Genomic DNA, 19,723 nt, shown 5'->3' with positions numbered 1-19,723 from the left:
TGGCATATTAGCAAATTTAGAAAAATTAGACAAATTTTGTATATGTTGAGTATGCATTAAGGGTATTCACACCGCATCTATTGCTTTGTTACTCTCCACTCAGCATTTTTGTTCGGATTTCTTTGTTTTTGCTAAATAATTTTATTATAAGCTAACGAGTAACAAATTATCTTGGTGGCAAACTAAAAATTTTTATGGTAGTGTAACTTTGCGCAAGTTTATTTTTTGTCGTTGTTCATTCCTCCTGGGAGCATAGGGCCTCGACAAGACTCAGTTTTGCGTTGGTTTCGTTAATCTATTTTGATTTCTGACAGGGTTGGGGATTAGCCTGCTGCTACCAGTCTTAAGTAGGTAGTGGGAATGCCCATCTGTCGTTGCTTAGGAACAAGGCCTTCTTACACCTTCTAGTGACATCTGTGTTTCACACTTTTCTGGCAGAAGGATCTCACAGATGGTTGAGGACTTCGGTAAATTTCGTGTGTCTGCGCTATTACCGCGGTCGCCCGCTTTCTTTTGCTGACGTCACTGATGCTATGTGTAACTGTGAGCTTTTCTTTGTTTTTGTTTTTCTTGTTTTAGCAGCCACAATGCAAATAATGCGCAGACTATTGTGCGGGAGTAAGGATGGAAAGGATCAGCTTTTTTTGGAGGATTTTTTTGTTTGTTTTGGGAACCTTCAACCTCTGGGATGGCAGGCTAGGGCACTTATGCTAGACTACGGAGTCCGTTCATTTAAGTTAACTTAACTGTTGAGTAACGTTTCAGATTTAAAAAAAGTTTGTTCACATATTTTTAAATTTTGTTTTTTTATTTCAACGTCCTTACATATGAAGAAGAGTAGCCATAAAACATGCTGGGAAACATATCACTTTTTCCAGAGACTTAAAAAATAGTCGGTTCACAATTAAAAAAATATATATCAAACACCAACTAAGAATTGAAGCAAGGGTGTGAATACCACCTTTACAAAATTTTCAGAATTTTTTTTGCATAAGTAAATACAATTTTTTTCTATTAAAAGAAACTGTCCGGATGTTTTTTATAAAAAAAAAAAATAAAAATATCAGCACCTCAGCGATAACATATTGTAAAAATTTCAGAAATCAACGCGATTTTTGCGACACTTGTAATTAGCACTTCATCATACCAAAATTCCTTGGGCTATGCAACTGTATATCCGGAATTTTTCTGAAAATTCTGACTAAAAATTTTCAATTTTTATGAATAATTTGTTGAATTTTTTAAATTTTGGTATAAAGTTTGAAACTTTGAGTTTTATATTTGCAGAATGAGCTATATTTTTATAGAAAAAATAAATGAAAATTAAAAAAAAGTAGTCAAAGCTGTTCAAAATATGGTGATTCTTTTAATTTGTCCGTAAGTGTAAGTTCAAGTTTAATTAAAAAAAAAATGAAAATATTCTATTATTTTCGCTGTAAGCCTGTATTCTTGCCTGGCCCACTATTATTTCGTCCCCTACGATTTCTTCTTATATACACTCCGTTGCAAAATTATAAGTTCGCCACTATTTTTTATAAAAACATATTTCGTACTAAAACAAAAAGCATGCAACGAAAAGTTTTAAACAAACAACATTTTTACATTATTTTTTTGAAATTTCATGGAAACTTTAAATTTTATGACTATAATTTTTAGAATTTGAATTTTAGTATAACAGAGTGTAAGTTTCAGGTGACTACAAACTACCGTTGATTTTAGAATTTTATTTTTCCACTGAATATCCATGCTTTTTCTTCCATACAAAGTACCCACCATCAACGAAAAAAATCTCAAAAATCCACGAGATAATGTAATTGTTTAGTTATTTAATAGCAAATATTAAAAATTATTAAAAAAAAATCCACTAAATAAAAATAAATATTCAATTTAAAAATATTGTATGCAAAATAAAAATGATTAATATTTGTGTTTTTAATACTCAGCGAGAGTTTCGTCATCTGATATAGGAATCGAATGAGAATAGTGAACGGGTGTAGCTCAAACAGCACCATTGCAAAATTTTTTGTTTGCCATTTAAAACAACAATAACATTTATTAAAACCAAACATTATGAATTTAAGCAAGCGCTCATACATATTTGCCAGACAAATCATATAAAATCATCACTCAAAACTTGATTATGGCAGCCCTCGTTGTCGAAGCGATTATATGTTGTTAGTGCATTCGTCAAATTCGTTTCTTTTGCCAGCATATGCGGCTCCGATGTTCCATTGGCTACGCTACGCAGCACCGCTGCTTTCTGTGCATGCTGATTTTCAGAAAAAGAAAATCGTTTTTTGCTTCGCAGGCAAAGACAGCAACAAATCTGATTGAAGGAATTTTTTAAAAAGCTAAGGCAACTCTTGTCACTGGAAGTTTTCTAATTAGCAAAGGAGTATAAAATATTTAATTAAAAATACATACATATCATCATAGGTATAAATAGTTAAATAAATAATTGGTTAAATAAATAGTTAAAAAATGAATAAATAGTTAAATAAATAAATAAGTAGAACACCCAGTTCGACTTACGTTCGACTCAATTTTGTTTTGATTCCGTTTACAACAATTGCACAATGGCGTCTGGTCGTAAGCGCGTCTAAAGTTGTCATTATTAAAACCGTAGATGAGTGGATTTACTGCTGAATTCAAAAACATCAAAAACTGCGATATATACCAGAAAGTACGAAAACTATTATTTATAGAGCTATCCTGATTGGTTATGTACTGATCACGTAAAATAACCAATATTGTGAAAGGTAGCCGTAGCGCAATGAAAACGACCACCACAATGAATAGCGTTTTCGCCACTTTTTTCTTATAGGATACGCTGAGTGGATGCTCGCGATTGAGCACACGTTTCTCATAGCGATCGAGCTGTAGAAAAAATACATGAAAAAATTGCGTTAAATTTATTTACATTTATTTGCCAACAAACAAGAAAAATCAGCTGTGAATTATTATTATTCTACTCAAATATTTTGTTTGCTTCAATTGTTTTTTTCGCCTTCGCTTACCTTATAAAAGATCGCTGAGTAGCAGATCAGCATTACGCTGAGCGGAAACCACACCATAACCGTAATTAAGACATACCAATATTTGGGTAAAATGTCCGTATTCTCCTTACAATACATCTCCCTAAAGTTCTTCCACTGTCGTACCTATGGAATTTAGAGTAAACAAAGCTATAAAATGAAATATGTAAATATAAAGTATTTGATTTTCTGGCTCGCCTTATACGTTCTATATATGGCTAATGGCATGGCAATTAAAAAACCACCCAACCATGTGAAGGCAATCACAAATTTCACACCACGCATTGTTAAGCGCGTTTCCGTCGGCAAAACGATTGCTGTTAGACGATCATAACTTACAGCCGATAGATTCAAAACGGCTGTAATGAGAAAGGCCACATCCAAGAATCCTTCCGTTTTACAACCAAAAGAACCCAATTGATAGTTCTGGTAGAAGTCATTTATCATAAACATAACTGGACAAATCAGTAGCGTCACCATATCGGCTATTGCCATATTGACCACAAGCATATTGGTCGGTGTGCGTAGCGCCCGATTGAGCACGATTAGCTGGAGTATGACAAAATTGCCATAGAAACCGAATATGATTACCGGGACAAATGTGCTGATCTTGAGTGTTATATCCCAGTCGGGTATGCGTGTCCAAATGCGGTCCTCAGGGAAGTTGACATCGCTGTAGTTGATCTGTAGGGAATGAACAATGGGAAAGCAGAAAAAATGGTGCTTATGAAATTTACTATTTTAATAAAATCGAGTTCATCCGAAAAGGGCTCTATAATAAAATTTACAATAGAATTTTGAAAGTATGTAAGGCCACAAAAACAAAAAGAAAAGAAAAAAAACTGAATGTAAAGTCCAATACTCTCGTATATTAGTTTGATTTGCTTGCAAATTTTATGAGCAAATTTATTTAAGACCGACAGGTCAGTTAATTTTTTTTCTACTTTTTTCCGTATAACTGCCGAATGTTAAGCCGTCAATCGTGGCTAATCCCCACAAAAAGCAGTCTCACAAAAGCAATAAAGTGATGAAAATTGGTTTGATGTCAGACATTCGAACCAAAGCCAACCCAAAAATTAACTTTGTCAATGTATACAGTTCTTCATTAAAATTTTCACTTAATTAAATTTTGCGGATCGGGTCTCAATGGGTCTCTTGCTGGCAATGGCTTGTGATCCAAATTATATTTTACGAGGTAGGGAAATTCAAAACATTTTGAATGATTTTCATCCCGTTTAGGAACTCCTCCGTGGTAGCATTCACCAAAAATGTATGGGGAATATTTATTGTTACAACAACAACAACTTTATTACTTCTGAAAAACCTCTAGATATATTGCTTTTTTGAGCGAAAAATGCCCTGCGAGTCTCTGTGCTTAGTTTGTTGCTGTTGTAATTTTTAGTATATTACCCAAATAATTTTTAACAAATGTTGGAGTGACAGACCTTGGTGGGATGTTGTCTTTTTAAGCCGTTTCGCAAAAGTCATCGACTGTGATCGCAATGAATATCACGGAGCACAGACTGCATTCTAGGTTTTTCGAATTTTTTTTATTTTCTATTTCGCTCACTTTTTTCACAAAAAATCTTCCGGATTTTCACTTGGTTCTAAAATTTTACATAAATATTTTTGCTCACAATAGATCGGCAACGCTCACTTGGTTTGGTGACTGCCACTTGTACCTACCTAAGTATTTTAGCTCGAATGACGATGATATATATTATTGTATTTATTTTCGTCGCACATTTATGGATATGATTTTTAATATACACCTGTGCACATAATTAAGTAATTTTGCCGTTTTACAATGTTCGCAATATATTTTTAGGTTATGTTCGAAAGCCTTTTATATGGAAAAAAATTCTCAATAATTAAAGCTATTTTTGAGCGACTTCAAACAATACGTGGGCGCTGAGGTGTTGTGAGCATTTTCTTCCATATGAAAGACTTTCAAACATGTGCTTTATGCGGTAGAAAATTGTCAACATTGTATTTAGAAATCAACGCAATGTTTGACTGACTTCAAACTCACATTTTACTATACATACTTCGATTGGCTATAAAACTGCATACTTTCAAGTTTTCTAAAGACTCTAAATATATTAAAAAGTTGAAAATTTTGATAAACATTTTTGAAATTCATTAAATTTTTGTGGATTTTGTGCAAATATTTGAATTTTCTTAATTATTGATTTATAAGGTTTTTGTTATACAATGATATATATAACATATTTCTAAAGAATTAACGAAAAACATTTAGCATAAAAAATGGAGCGAATATTATAAAAAGTAAAGTGACTTACTTAAGTGAGCTCAAGTGTGCATTTAGTAAATTGTCTATGCAACAATTGACAAATTTTTAAATTTGTTGAATAATTGTTTGTGAATTTTTTTGTATTGTTTAATATTGTTTTAATTAAAAAAAAGTTTATTTTTATTATTTTATTTTTTGTTATTTGAAAAGTTTTTTATATATATATATATTTTTTTTTAATTTCTTTAAATTTTTTTTTATTTTTTTAAAATTATTCTTTTTATTTTTTTAGATTATTATTATTTTTTTTAAACAATTTTTTTTTAAATAATTTGTTTTATTTTTTTAAATAAATGTTTTTTTGTTTTTTAAATAATTACAATATTTTTTTTAATTATTATTATTTTTTATTTTAAACTGCTTTTGTATTTTTTTCAATTATTTTTTTTTTGGTTGGTTGGTTGGTTTAAGGGTGACCCCGCATCGGAGTGCCACATAGACCGCAAGTTGGGTCCGTTGTGTTGCTCTAGAGCTCATTATGTTATATGATTTCCCCACCTAACCGAGATTTTCATTGTAGATTTTGGTCAAAGATATTAATTCGTTTCGAGAATTTTATGAGAGATTCGATTTTCAGGTCCGAGAGTACTGAAAGATTGTCAATTGTTGGAGTGCCTAGAAGAGCGAGTCGACTTCTGGCTAGACCGGGACAACTGCACAGCAAATGTCTGCTCGATACTTCCTCATCTTTGTCCTCGCAGTATCTGCACAGGTCGTTTTGAGGAACCCCGAGCCGACGTGCGTGAGTGCCCAAAAGGCAGTGGCCGGTTCGTGTTTCGAAAGACTTATAAGGGTTTTTGTCTGTTTCAGATTGTAGGACGGCCAGATTTGTCTGGTCGTAACGCAAGTAGTTTCCACTCGCCACCTCCGATCAGCAATGCTGTGAAATTCTCGATCGATAAGCATTTTATATGTTGAGAGCGGAATGTGGATTGTGGGTAAGTTACTAACATTTGATTGCGCAGCTCCAGCTCTTGCGAGCTCATCAGCTTTGCAGTTACCTTCGAATTCACTGTGATCCGGTATCCAGATAACTTTTTTTAATTGTTATTTTTTATTTGTTTTTAATTATAGTTATTATTTTTTTAATTATTTATTTTGTTTAATTATTTATTTTGTTTAATTTTTTAAATTTTTAAAATTTTTAGTTTTTTTAATTTATTTTGTTTTGTGTTTTTTTTGTATTTTAACAACTTATCATATAACTTAAATGTGATATTGCTTTGCCTTTGAAAAATCTTTTCTAAATTTTTGGGCAGTACTGAAATAAAATTATGATAGTAAATTGTCTATTCAACCATTGAGAAATTTTTAAATTAGTTAATTATTGTTTTGTAAATTTATTTACATTATTTAATATTGTTTTAATGTTTAAAAAAAAAATTAATTTTTTTTTTATTTTTTGTTATTTGAAAAATTTTCGTATATATTTTTATTTTTTTTTTAATTGTTTTATATTATTTTTTATGTATTTTTTTAATTGTTTTATATTATATTTTATTTTTTTTTAATTATTCTTTTTATTTTTTTAAATTATTATTTTTTTATTTTTTTAAACTATGTTTTTTAAATATTTCTTTTTTATTTTTTTAAATATTGTTTTTTATTTTTTTGAAATTTTTTTTTTTTTAAATAATTTTTTTTTTAATTACTTTTTTAAATAGTTTATTTTTTTTTATTATTTTAATTTTTTTTAATTATTTTTATTTTTTTAATTATTTATTTTGTTAAATTGTTTAAATATGTATTTTTGTAAATTTTTTTTATTTATTTATTTTTTTTTTTATATTTTATATTTTATATTTTTTTTTTGATTTTTGTATTTTTTAAAATTATTTATTTTGTTTAATTTTTTAAATTTAAAAAAATGTTTTTTTGTTATTTTTTTATATTTTGTTTTAATTTTTTTATATTATGGTTGGTTGGTTGGTTGGTTTAAGGGTGACCCCGCATCGGAGTGCCACATAGACCGCAAGTTGGGTCCGTTGTGTTGCCCTAGAGCTCATTATGTTATATGATTTCCCCACCTAACCGAGATTTTTATTGTTGATTTTGGTCAAAGATATTAATTCGTTTCGAGAATTTAATGAGAGATTCGATTTTCAGGTCCGAGAGTACTGAAAGATTGTCAATTGTTGAAGAGCCTAGAAGAGCGAGTCGACTTCTGGCTAGGCCTGGACAACTGCACAGCAAATGTCTGCTCGATACTTCCTCATTTTCGTCCTCGCAGTATCTGCACAGGTCGTTTTGAGGAACCCCGAGCCGACGTGCGTGAGTGCCCAAAAGGCAGTGGCCGGTGATAAGAGATATTGTATGTCTTAGTTCGTGTTTCGAAAGACTTATAAGGGTTTTTGTCTGTTTCAGATTGTAGGATGGCCAGATTTGTCTGGTCGTAACGCAAGTAGTTTCCACTCGCCACCTCCGATCAGCAATGCTGTGAAATTCTCGATCGATGAGCATTTTACATGTTGAGAGCGGAATGTGGACTGTGGGTAAGTTACTAACATTTGATTGCGCAGCTCCAGCTCTTGCGAGCTCATCAGCTTTGCAGTTACCTTCGAATCCACTGTGACCCGGTATCCAGATAACTTGGACAGAATTCTGAACACTTATCTCGTTAAGAGATAAGAGGCAGGATCGAACCACATCTGAGTGGGTATAAGAGGAGCTGAGTGCTCGAACGGCCGCTTGACTGTCGGTGAAAAAGCGGATATCCTCTAGTGATATTCTATTTTCTAAGAGAGTTTTCGCAGCATACCAGATAGCGCATACTTCCGCTTGGAATACGCTACAGTAGTCGGGTAATCTAAATGATAGATTAATGTGAGGGGAATTGGAAAAGATTCCAAATCCCACTTTACCGTCTTGTTTTGAACCATCTGTATATATAATCAGAGGGCCATCGATTTCGGTAAGATTTGTCTTCCATGCTTCCCTAGTTGGGAGTGAACAGGAGAATAGCAAGGGTGGTGATGGAAGACTTACATGATAGTCTATGTCGGAAGAGATAACAGTGTTCCTGTTCAGTATGGCCGAATGGCCAAGATACTTATTCCATTTCGATATAGCATTCATGCGTGTCGCTGCTTTCGCTGCAATCGCTTTGCCAGTCAGATCGATAGGGAACAAGTGAAGCAACGTATTTAGAGCCTTAGTAGGTGTTGTACTTAAGCATCCTGTTATCAGGAGGCAGGCTGATCTTTGGACTCGATCAATTATGGCTACTCTACACCGTTTTTCGAGTGCTGTCCACCATACAACCACACCGTAGAAGAGTATCGGTTTGATGATCGAGGTATATATCCAATAAATGATCCGAGGTGAAAAACCCCAGGTTTTGCCTATAGCTTTCTTACAAGTATAGAGAGCTATGAAAGCTTTTTTACATCTGTTTTCGATGTTCAATTTCCAACTCAACTTTCTATCAAGAATAACTCCTAGATATTTAGCTGAATCAGATAGAGGTAATGATTCCCCTTTTAAAGTTATTGTTTGCAGTGTTTGTTTGTTGTTTCCTATTGAAGAGAACAAGATCTGTCTTTGCTGGATTCGCATTTAGTCCGCATTCGGTGCACCATTTTGACAGAATATTGATTGAGCGTTGCATGAGCTCAGTGAGGGTATTCAGGTGTTTGCCTGACACGCAGAGAGCAATATCATCTGCATAGGCTACAACCTTGCAGCCTGCTTTTTCGAGATTTCGGAGCAAACTGTTTACAGCGAGATTCCAGAGAAGGGGTGAAAGTACTTCGCCTTGAGGAGTGCCTTTGACGGCGTACATTCTCATGCGGCTTAACCCAAGCTCTGGAGTGATTATTCTATTTTGGAGCATTTGTTCGATCATCTTTCGGATGGAGTAATTAATACCCAATTTGGCAATTTCAGACAAAATAGCGTTAGGTTCAATATTATTAAAAGCACCTTCTATGTCTATAAATGCGACAAGAGAGTACTCTTTATTGTGAAGGGAAGTTTCCACTGTTTGCACCAGTGAATGAAGTGCCGTTTCAGTCGATTTCCCTTTAGTGTAGGCATGTTGTGCCTCAGAGTTCAACTTAGTTTCAAGTTGGGTTTTGATTTGCTCATCTAAGACTTTTTCAAAAGCCTTTAAGCAAAAAGAGGTTAGGCTAATGGGCCTGACGTCGTTTGGTTTGCAGTGTGAAGGCTTCCCCGTTTTCGGAATGAATACTACCTTCGATTTCTTCCAAATTGTCGGAAGGTAAGAGAGATTTAAACACTTGTTAAAGATCCTTGTTAACCAAGGCAGTAGAATTTCCAGTCCTTCTTGAAGTTCTGCTGGAATGATGTTGTCAGGACCTGGTGATTTAAATTTTTTAAAGCTTAGTATTGCTATAGAGATGCTATTAGAGCTGATTAGATCTGATCGATTCCCATAATTACTCTGAAAAGTGGTGGGAAGAGCAGGTAAGTTGGTAACACAGCCTGGAAAGTGAGATTCTAGAAGTATTCTAAGAGTGTGGTCAGTTGAAGTAGTCCAAGTTCCATCTTGAGTCATGATAAAACTGGGAGAGACTGGGTTTGATGCAAGAATCTTGCGTAGTCTGCTTACTTCTGAAGTGTTCTCTAATTCTTGAGTGTATGATCGCCAGGATGTGCGTTTTGCACTTCTGACAGCTTTCTTAAAGTCTTTGAGACATTGTCGATATTCTTCCCATTCGTTTGTTATTTTAGATTGGTTAACCAGTTTCCGAGTTCGATTGCGAAGTTCTGAGATTTCTGGAGTCCACCAAAAAGGTTTATGCTTACCTCCTGTTTTTGTCAGGGGGCAAGATTGTCGTGCTGCGCTTTGACACGCCTTCGTTATCATGTTGACAGCGTTTTCGATATCGTTTTTATTTGCCATTTCAAACTGCCTGATATCAGGAAGTCCATTGGCAAGATGTTCTTTATATTTGATCCAATTCATACGTTTTTTGTTAAGGTACTTCATGGGTTTTGCCGTTTCGGCTTTTAAAGTGAATGTTATATATTGGTGGTCGGAAAAGGAGTGCTGTTTATCAACGCTCCAGTCCTGCACCAGTTGTGTGCATGATTCGCTAGCAAGAGTAATATCGAGTACCTCTCTTCTAGACGAGTTAAGAAACGTAGGGACATCACCTCATTATATTATATATTTTTTATTTTTTTATATTCTTTTTAATTCATTTTTTTATTTACTTTGTTTTTATATCTTAATTTTTATTTTTAATTGTTTTTGGTATTTCAATAACTTATCATATAACTTAAATGTGATATTGCTCTGAAAAATCTTTTCTAAATTTTTGGGCAGTATGGAAATAAAATTACTTGAGAATTATTAATTTTAGTATTTCATTTAAATGTATTTTTGATCGTCCGATTTTTTATCCTCGTTGCTTTTTTTCACTACTACTCCGGAATGTACTTTCAATTAAAATCAACAGCGCTAAAATTTGCACCTGCTATATATCTATGCGTTTCTTAATGACAAAATACACATTTATTGTGCCAAAATGGTAAAAAATATTTTATTAAAAATTTCACCATACAATTTCTACAATTTTCCTGATGTTTCACGAATTCCTCGTCAAAAAAGTGCAGAAATTTATATCGTCCGAACGAAATTAGAAATCGAGTTATGTATTATTAAATCATTTGCAAGTGCATGCGCCATCTATGAAAGCAAGGGGTAATTAAACAGAGCTAAGTCTGTTGAGTAAACTATATGAGGTAGTGCTGCCGTTATCATTTCTTTGGTACTCTTTACTCGATAGTGGAATGCCTGCAAGGGAAATCACTTTGTTTTGGCTCGTTTAATATATGTTCTGCGAGTTTTTGAAGCAGAGTACATTTTCGAATTACTTACATGTATCTTATCCACTTTCCATCAGCTATAACGGGTTCATTGCAGACAAATATTTTCATTTAGCCGTGGTAAGCAGCATTTCAAATGTGTTTTTTGCTGTCAGCATGACGTTGTTTTTTACCATGCAAAAGCTACTCATAAAAAAACAATTTACCATTCGGAGTTGGTTTAAAACTGTAGGTCCCTCCATTTGTCGAACAACATCAAGGTGAACACCACAAATAAGAGGAGGAGGAGTTGTTGCGGTTAAGTTCGAATGTTTTGAACTATAAATTGTTGGAAGTGCAGTTCGAAAACTAATAAATTTGTAGCCAACGATTTAACGTTACCGGAACGCGCGGATTTACAACCTGTCACTCCAGCAGCATTCACTGTACATGTATGGGGAATGTTTATATTGGTGAAACAACAACAACAACTACAACACGAGCAACAGGGAATTCCGGTTTCATAGATATACGCCTAGTATTTAAAACAAAAAAGTCGTTTTTACATTTGACTCAGTGCTGCATGGGCGCGAGTCACTTTGTTTTGATTTGATATTTGATTTTCTCTACAAGTCCTTTTTTTTCTTTCAAATGACTTACTGCCTGTACACAGAATACATCTAATTTAAGTAAAATCCTTTTCGCGCTAATTTAATGTGATAGCGAGTAACTCAATTCCTTATTCCCTCTCACCAATTTTGTATCCTTTTCATATGACAAGTATGCATTGGCAGATTCCATTTTACTACACTTTTCACTTTAGTCCTTTAGTCGTTATCACTAGAAATGCCATTCGCTTAATGAATATCCATCCAAATTTACCAAACATATGCCTTATAAACACATGCATATATACTTGTATTTCTTGCCCAAAATAGTTAATGTAATTTTAGTTCCACAAAGATCCACTTGCTACTCTCTTGGTTGCTCTGGCGCAACTGTTCGCTAAATTAATTTGATTAAAACAGAATAGTGTAAATCAGCACTCACTTTTGTTAGGCCGTTTTGCGTATTAAACGCATTTGCGTGCGTTCCGGAAAGTGTCACACTTTCATTAGGAGCGTTAACTAACCCTACCACCACCCAGCGATGCGGGCCTGTGCGCGAGGATCGTCCATTTGCCGCCGTCAAGTCGTCCACCTGTCTCGATTGATAAAACAAGTATAAAACGATACTTGTATACATACATACCGATGCATCTAGATAAGGTCCATTGACGCCAGCTAACATCATGCTTGAATATCTATCCCCTGTCAACAATATATGTATGTACTTGGATACATAAAAGCACATACGTACATACATAGGTAAATGCAAAATATTATGAAAACCACAATATCAATTGGCTATCGGCAACACATTTTTTTACTTTAATTGTAGTTATATTTACCAGCATTGATTTTGGTTTACGTAAATTGTTATTGTTGCTGCGCCTGCGATTGCTCATTGTGTCAATTGTCTGTCTGTCAAATTTTGGCTAAAAGCATTTAGTTTACATTAGCATGCCCGATGAACACGTGTAATTATTAGCATGTACATTATGTTTATATAATATAAATATTTTATTGCTAAATTGGGATATTACAGATAATTTAATATTTTCCATAGACGTACGAAATTTGTGCATGCAAACATGGTAACTCCAAATTTCGCGAGCTGTCGATTTTCTTTCGTTATGTTGGGCCCCCAGCCATTAGTTGACATTATCAGCAATTTTGCTTGTTTGGCCAGTTTGTTGACAGTTATGGAGATAAGACGTGTTTTGTTGGTGTGCTTGGCAATTTTTTGCTTTCGTAAAATTGTTCAAAGAATTAATGGAACTTGGCCCTCTGCGACCTTTACCTGCTCCCAATGAAAGATCGAAGATTTTCCACGATTGAGGAAATAAAGGCCGCATTGCTAGAAGAGTTCAATGCTTTACAAAAAAGGGCTTATTTTAAGTGCCTCGAGCATTGGATGAAGCAATAGCAGAAGAGTACTTGTCCTAATTATAAGGAGCAATGGCACAAGTGCCCTTGCCGTAACCACTATTTCGTACGATTTCTGCTCATATACCCCCCGTTACAAATTATAAACACACCACTATTTTTGTTTTATAAACACATAATTTACACTACCGCAAAAACCATATAACACAAAGTCTCAAAATTGGTACAAAAACTTTAATATTTTTCAGAATTTCACTATTTTTCAAAATTTTAATATTTTTCAAAATTTCAATATTTTTCAAAATTTTAATATGTTTTAAAATTTTAATATTTTTCAAAATTTCAATATTTTTCAAAATTTTAATATTATAAAAATTTCAATATTTTTCAATATTTTTCAAAATTTCAATATTTTCTAATATTTCAATATTTTTCAAAATTTCAATATTTTTCAAAATTTCAATATTTTTCATTTCATTTCAAATTTCATTACACCTCCAATTTTTTAACCAGGATTTCTACAATTTTTCTGGGTATGCAGTTTTATAGCACATTAAATTTTAGTATAACCAAAAGCAAGTCTCAAATGACTGCAAAATTTGACAATTTTTTTTGCTGAGGTGTCACGCCTTTTCTTCCATACAAAGTGCACGCTAGAATTTATGAAAGAAAAAGCCTAGTACAGTGTTTTTAAAAAAATTTAATATAAACAAATAAAATATTATCAATAAGAACAAAATGAATTCTTTTAAGCAAAATCCACTTAATTTTTTTAAATAGATCCCTCGTATCTCAATACCGCTATTAGTGTAATTTCAAAGCCTGCAAGTTGAGCGTAGATTTCATCCGAAATATCTTTAAATTGCAGCTAAAAACCATTTGGTTATCTTCTATTCCACAAAATGCTTTCCTCTCATGGGTAAATATATTTTTATGAAAAAAAAGAGGTTGTCTGTCAAGTCGGTTTACTGACGATAGTTTAACGTGACAACGTCATAAGAAAATACTAATGTAATGGTTGCAATTTTCAAAACAAAATTTTAATTTTATTTGTCTGATAGATATTTTGTATGGATATAGAGGAGGAGGTAAATGGAATTGCAATGGAATAGGTCAAGTTACATTTACACAAACGTGGAAAATGACGAAACATTTATCAAATTCATGAAAGATATCTTCAATTTCGATTGTGCATCAGACGTTAATAAGTCAACAACACTAAGAGGCACCATCATCGATTTGCCTTTTTCAAGACACTTTACACTCGAAACACTCCCTTTCATTTCTTACTTTTTCTATCATCGTCCTATTCTCAACAAAGAAATGGTTCATTTCCATGGAACACAGCAAGAAGGCATATGCAAATACAAGTACAGGTATCCCTTGTATAACGCGGTCTTATACAACGCGGTTTCGATATAACGCGATTTGGAAAAATTAGGTTTCAGTACAACGCGAAATTTAGGCTTATATACCGCGAAGGGGAAAATACATAATTATAAAATCTGGTAACACTAATTTGCGTACCACATATTTATAATATGTAATGTATTTTTAATGTAAACCGGGAATTACCCTTTTTTGCCTTAGATAGATAGAATAGATATTAATGTAGCACCTTATTACGAAATTGAAAAGGAGCTTAAAAAAACCACCCACCAAAAACTGATAACAGATTTTGCAATTATAAAACCAGTAGAAGAACCACAAGGTCCCACAACTAGTTTCTTATCCAATAGCGAAAACTATGTTGAAGAAATATCTTCTGATGAAGCTATTGCTCCCCCAAAACGCCCACGTGCAAAGATCTTTGAAGACCGTGAAACAGATTAATTACCATATGAAGTTTGAAGAATAACAATAAAGTTTTTAATAAACCTTTAATTTGTTTTAGTTTGTTTTTAAATTTTTTGTTTTGTGTTTTTAATTGTATAAGAAAGTCTGAACTTTAGTATTGAGTTGAAATATATGTGCATCAGTTATTTTGTATGTATTTTATTTAAAAAAAAACCTATTGGAACATAACCCCCAAATTTATATGAAAACTATGTTTTAGATAACGCGGAATTACATAACGCGCAATTCTTCTGGAACGTAACTATCGCGTTATACGAGGGATACCTGTATGTGAATTTATATACAAATGCGCATATACATACATATATATGCTCACTCAAGTAGGACAGAGCCAGATGTCGAACGTTGCCGAACGCGGGGGCCGATTGTGCTCTTTGTCGTTCGTTCCGCGCTCTCGCTTGCAGTTCAAGCACATTAGCTTACATTTGCTTGCGTACGGAATACATAGATTCGTATATTTGATATGTCCATATGACTTGTATGCATCTTTACATATAGATTTGTTCTTTTTGAAAATTGCGCGAAATTGTACATGTATATGCATGTTTATATACATATATTAGTATACAACATATCTTATAAGGTATATGGTAAATATTACCATACATTTTTTCCTTCATATATAATAATAATAACATTAAAACAACAGGTATTATTAACAAACTTAGTTTTATTTTAAGTTCTTCAAGTGAATCAAATTAATAATAATCAATAAGAAGGCATATGCAAATACAAATACGTGAATTTATATATGTACATATGCGCATATACATACATATATACGCTCACTTAAATAGGAGAGAGCAAGATGTCGAACGTCGCCTTTCGTTTGCTTTGTTTGCTTTGTCGTTCGTTCCGCGCTTTCGCTTGCAGTTCATTCAATGCAATGAGCAAGGTAACGGCAATGAGCAAGGTAACGGCAATGAGCAAGGTAACGACACATTTTTTCGTGCGTGCAGCCTGTTAAATCGAATTATAAGACGTTATCACGTCAAAAGAAACAAATTTCGTGATGCAAATTAGTTTAATTAGGGGGTAGTGTTTGACTAGGATGATAGCTTACAAGGTTTAGCCATCCGAAGCAAACTTGTGAGAGCAACTTTCGTTACTTTCACAATTTCTTTACTTTTCGTTAACGTTATAGGGGATCTGAAATAGAGAGGGGTGAATGAAATGAAAAAAAAAAAAATGTGTAAAGTGAGGTTAGTTGAATACAATCAGTCTTCCAATCAGACATTTTTCAGACGGCAACGAAATAACATGGCTGTAGCTGCTTGGAATTTTTCGTATAGGTATTACAACACAATTTCACTTTTTGTTGACCTCTGTTGTAGAAAAATCGCTGTCCCATCTCCTGTTGCGTCAGCAAATCGCTGAGAGCCGATTAAAAATTTGATGTTGGCCACACCTCCACCGGGAGTAGTTGATAGTTAAATGCCATCTTCAATCAAAAAATCGGTCACAAGTATCGAGTCATAATGTGGCGCAGCCAACTAGTGCAGAAAAAAACATACGATAGCCCAAATGTTGAGTGAAAATTTCTATATTTTGGTGTTTTGCAGATAGTGAATTCCATTTTCTATGAGGAGCTTGGCTGATATTTGATTAATTATTGCACAAATTGAATAGAACCCGCAATGATTGTGGATTTCGGTGGACCAATATGTTTAGAGTCACACTAGAAATTCTTATAATTTTAAAAAGTAATGTTTGTTTTCGCCGTATCTTGTGCTCGATTTCGTTCCTTAATCACTTCTGATTTTATTGTAATTGTAAAAATTGTTATTGTAAATTAATATTTAGCTTTTGAATACTCCGATGTTGGTTTTCTTAATTTGCACTCCTCATTGTCTACTAGCTGAAAAAATTCGTTAATAAAATTCAAATTTAATGAAGTCAACAAGTGATGATTTCATTACATAAATTTGCATGATTATTGTAAAAGCATCAATTCGTATGTTGTTCTACCGATTATGGCATTATTAATTGAACAACCTTTTCTAATTTTCTAATGTAATTTGTTCTTTTCGCATACTGCCATCACTTTATAAGGTGATTGCTTCTTAAATCTTGACAAACAAAAATACTTTTTCTTCTAACGCTTTGTGTTTTAAACATTGTATTTGGAATTTAGTCGTAATGCATTTTGTAAAAAAAAAAATATCTTTTCAGGTTTGCATTCCCACACGAAAAATTCAAAACAATTTTATTTTTTTCAATAAAAAATAATAAAATGTGCTGAAATAAGCTGCAAAATATTTTATTAAACACCAGTAGTACGGCTGAAACCCTTTAGAAAGTTTAGATGATAAGTCGTCTTCTCAAGGCTGCAATTAGCGGTGTCTCATAGATGAAGGTAGGATGGTTTTCAAGCATAACTTTCGAGGAATGACTTTCCGTTCCCACGACAGTCGGTTATACGTAATCCGAACGACCCTGATTTATATCCGACCAAGGATTGTTACTTCAGCAGCATTCCCGTGTATGCATGGGGAATGTTTAGTCTGCTTCAACAACAAATGGAATGACTTTCAGCGTCTTGGTGTCAGTAGCGTTTGAAAAACTGCCAGCAAAATGGTAGCGGCACTAAAAAATATGCTGTGGCCGTGCTGCGAAAGCAATCACTTTTCTGAGCACCATTTCTTTTGCTATGCTGCGCACGGTTCAACAGCACAGCACAAATAAGTTATTCGTTTAGCTGTGCAGAGGCGCTCTTTCAAGCAGCTCAGTCACAGCACAGTTTAAAATTTTTACCCGTTTGAATATGCTGTGTTTTTAGCTGTGGAAGAGCGACAGCACAGCTCAACTGAAAAAAAAAAAGAAATACGTCCATTACTTGGAACTTTGCAGGTTTTTAACTACGTTTACTATCTGCTCGACCTAATCAACATCTGTGGTCATCTTGTAACAGAAAAGCAAGACAATAGCAGTTACGACAGCAGCAAAATGACAGTAAATACGGAAGCAATAGCCATAGCTGTCGTATAGTAATAATCTAAGATCGTATCTGTGCTGGACTTCAATGATAAATATGGGGCAAATGCATTGTAAGGCTTCTCTTTCAAAGCGACAGCACGGCTTCGGTTTATTTTGGTATTGGAGCTTTGCTTTCGCTGTGGCAGCTGCAATTTTCGTAGCCAAAGTAAAGCCGAAGCAAATTAAATAAAAAAACCGAAAGCAATTTCAAACGCTGCTTGGTGTTATTGTTTCAGTATTTCAGGTGTTTTTTGCAGTGGTTGTTTGACACAAAACTGGAATTTTCGATATTAGTTACCGCAATGGCATACCCTAGGCATTGCTTCGTTGATATCACTTTGTCACTGAACGGGCAATCGGCTTGCAAGTTGGTGGCAAGGTTTCCTTGTATACAAAGCAAATACTGTTGGCTGCTGACTGGAAAACATTATTTTTGCTCTGGCTGATGAGGATGGTGGGGGAGTGGTGGTGCACTGATTCCATCTTTCCTTTTTTTCTGATAACTTCTGCGGAGAGAACCTGGGAAGTAGACATTAGTGCATTTTTATTGTGATTACTTTTGTCCGCTAGAGCTGCTCTTATCCGCCTTTGAACGACAATTGGTTTTTATAAGAAACTTGTTCCATTATCTAATGTTTTATGCTTCAGTGAACTCTATTTCATGATGCACCGAATGGTAGTCATGCATGAACCCATCGAGCAAGGTAACTTTCTGCATCTTTAGTTCTTATCTTTTAGTTCCAATTATAGTGAGATCTCGCCCGTTTGTTCTGTTTGCCCACAAATCTTTGGCGCTTTGGCCAATTCTCAAATGGAGCCTCGTTGATACGCACTTTCTAACACCATTCTAACTTTGAAGTGATCCGGTGATATTAGTGATACCCAGAGTCTGAGTATAGCAGTAATGCACGTCAATAAACACTTCACTAGCTGGCTTGCCAAACAGTCTATTTGGCTGGCGGCTATAAAAGTTGTACTTGGGATATTCAAAGTTCAATAAATACAAATTTTATATGCATTCCTTATTTGTTATGCATTTCTTATTAGCTTGTATTTTGGTTAATTTATTTTTTATTGCCGCTTTTATATTAAATTATAAAGCTGCAATTATTTTCTGCTGCCCGCAATGAGTATACTTGAACATTAGTGATTTTTCACCAAAAAAGCATTTCCCATACAAAACTATGTAGGTTAAAAATACTCAATACTGATTACGAGTACATTATGATTTCGTAATCGAAACTTCACTCTTTAATGTTGAGCTTAAAAACTCAGCCAAGCCATAAATTAAGCGTGAGGTAATTAGTGTGGGCACTGTCTAGCAAAGTGTATACAGTGAGTGCCACTGAAAATCGTACAGCTGGTTGCTTAGATTTTTTATTAATTTATTACATGGTTGTTGGTTTCATATTCTAATAATAATACCATAAATTATGTGGGTATGCGACTTAAAAAAAAAAAATCGGAAAATTAAATCAAAATTTACAAAAATAAATTTTCTAAGATTTCTTTTTTTAAATCTCATTTATGCAGTTTTTCAGCTGCCAGCCTTGTGCATTTTCGTCTACATAAATTTTATATATTTTTTACTGTAGATAGCCAATAATAATATACAGTCTGTGTCAGAAAAAAGGAACCGCGATTATTCATGAAGTATAAAAGATATATATTTAAATTTTTTTTTACAAGAAAGTATGTACAAAACTACGAGTCGCAATTACTCAATAAGCCGTGTAGTCTCCATCGTTGTCGACTAGCCTGGCATCTTCTCGGCATGCTTC

General features: G+C 33.7%; 2 protein-coding genes across 4 annotated transcripts in view; one reads left to right on the top strand and one right to left on the bottom strand.

Annotated features, from left to right (window-relative positions):
* LOC128868841 (clavesin-2) overlaps window positions 1-19,723 on the top strand; it is a 65,644-nt gene that overhangs the window by 15,021 nt on the left and 30,900 nt on the right. Inside the window, exon 1 of one of the 3 annotated variants that reach the window (XM_054111382.1) lies at window positions 2,591-2,683. The exons of the other annotated variants lie outside the window; for them this stretch is intronic. The gene's annotated coding sequence lies outside the window, so the exon portion shown is untranslated. Of the gene's footprint in view, window positions 1-2,590; window positions 2,684-19,723 lie in introns of those variants that run through there. 3 annotated transcript variants of the gene reach the window in all.
* Window positions 1,284-12,411, bottom strand: LOC128867242 (substance-P receptor). The gene is made up of 6 exons (XM_054108344.1): window positions 12,373-12,411; window positions 12,172-12,321; window positions 3,234-3,719; window positions 3,018-3,161; window positions 2,533-2,877; window positions 1,284-2,380 (listed from the first exon to the last, which is right to left on the bottom strand). Exons 1-6 carry the CDS (start codon window positions 12,409-12,411, stop codon window positions 2,111-2,113), a joined length of 1,434 nt encoding a protein of 477 aa, XP_053964319.1. The 3' UTR covers window positions 1,284-2,110.

Source organism: Anastrepha ludens, chromosome 6 (assembly GCF_028408465.1).
Source record: "Anastrepha ludens isolate Willacy chromosome 6, idAnaLude1.1, whole genome shotgun sequence".
NCBI classification, from domain to species: Eukaryota; Metazoa; Arthropoda; class Insecta; order Diptera; family Tephritidae; genus Anastrepha; species Anastrepha ludens.
Note: the sequence above shows the minus strand (reverse complement) of the source record. Positions and strands in the feature narration are given on the sequence as shown.

What these genes read in the sequence shown, in the direction of transcription:
- LOC128867242 (XM_054108344.1), bottom strand. Translation starts at nt 12,411, where the DNA reads ATGTTAGCTGGCGTCAATGGACCTTATCTAGATGCATCG. An exon ending in GACCTTATCTAGATGCATCG is followed by an intron (nt 12,322 to 12,372) that starts GTATGTATGTAT and finishes CAATCGAGACAG; the next exon opens with GTGGACGACTTGACGGCGGC. An exon ending in ACTCAGCGATCTTTTATAAG is followed by an intron (nt 2,878 to 3,017) that starts GTAAGCGAAGGC and finishes TTTTTTCTACAG; the next exon opens with CTCGATCGCTATGAGAAACG.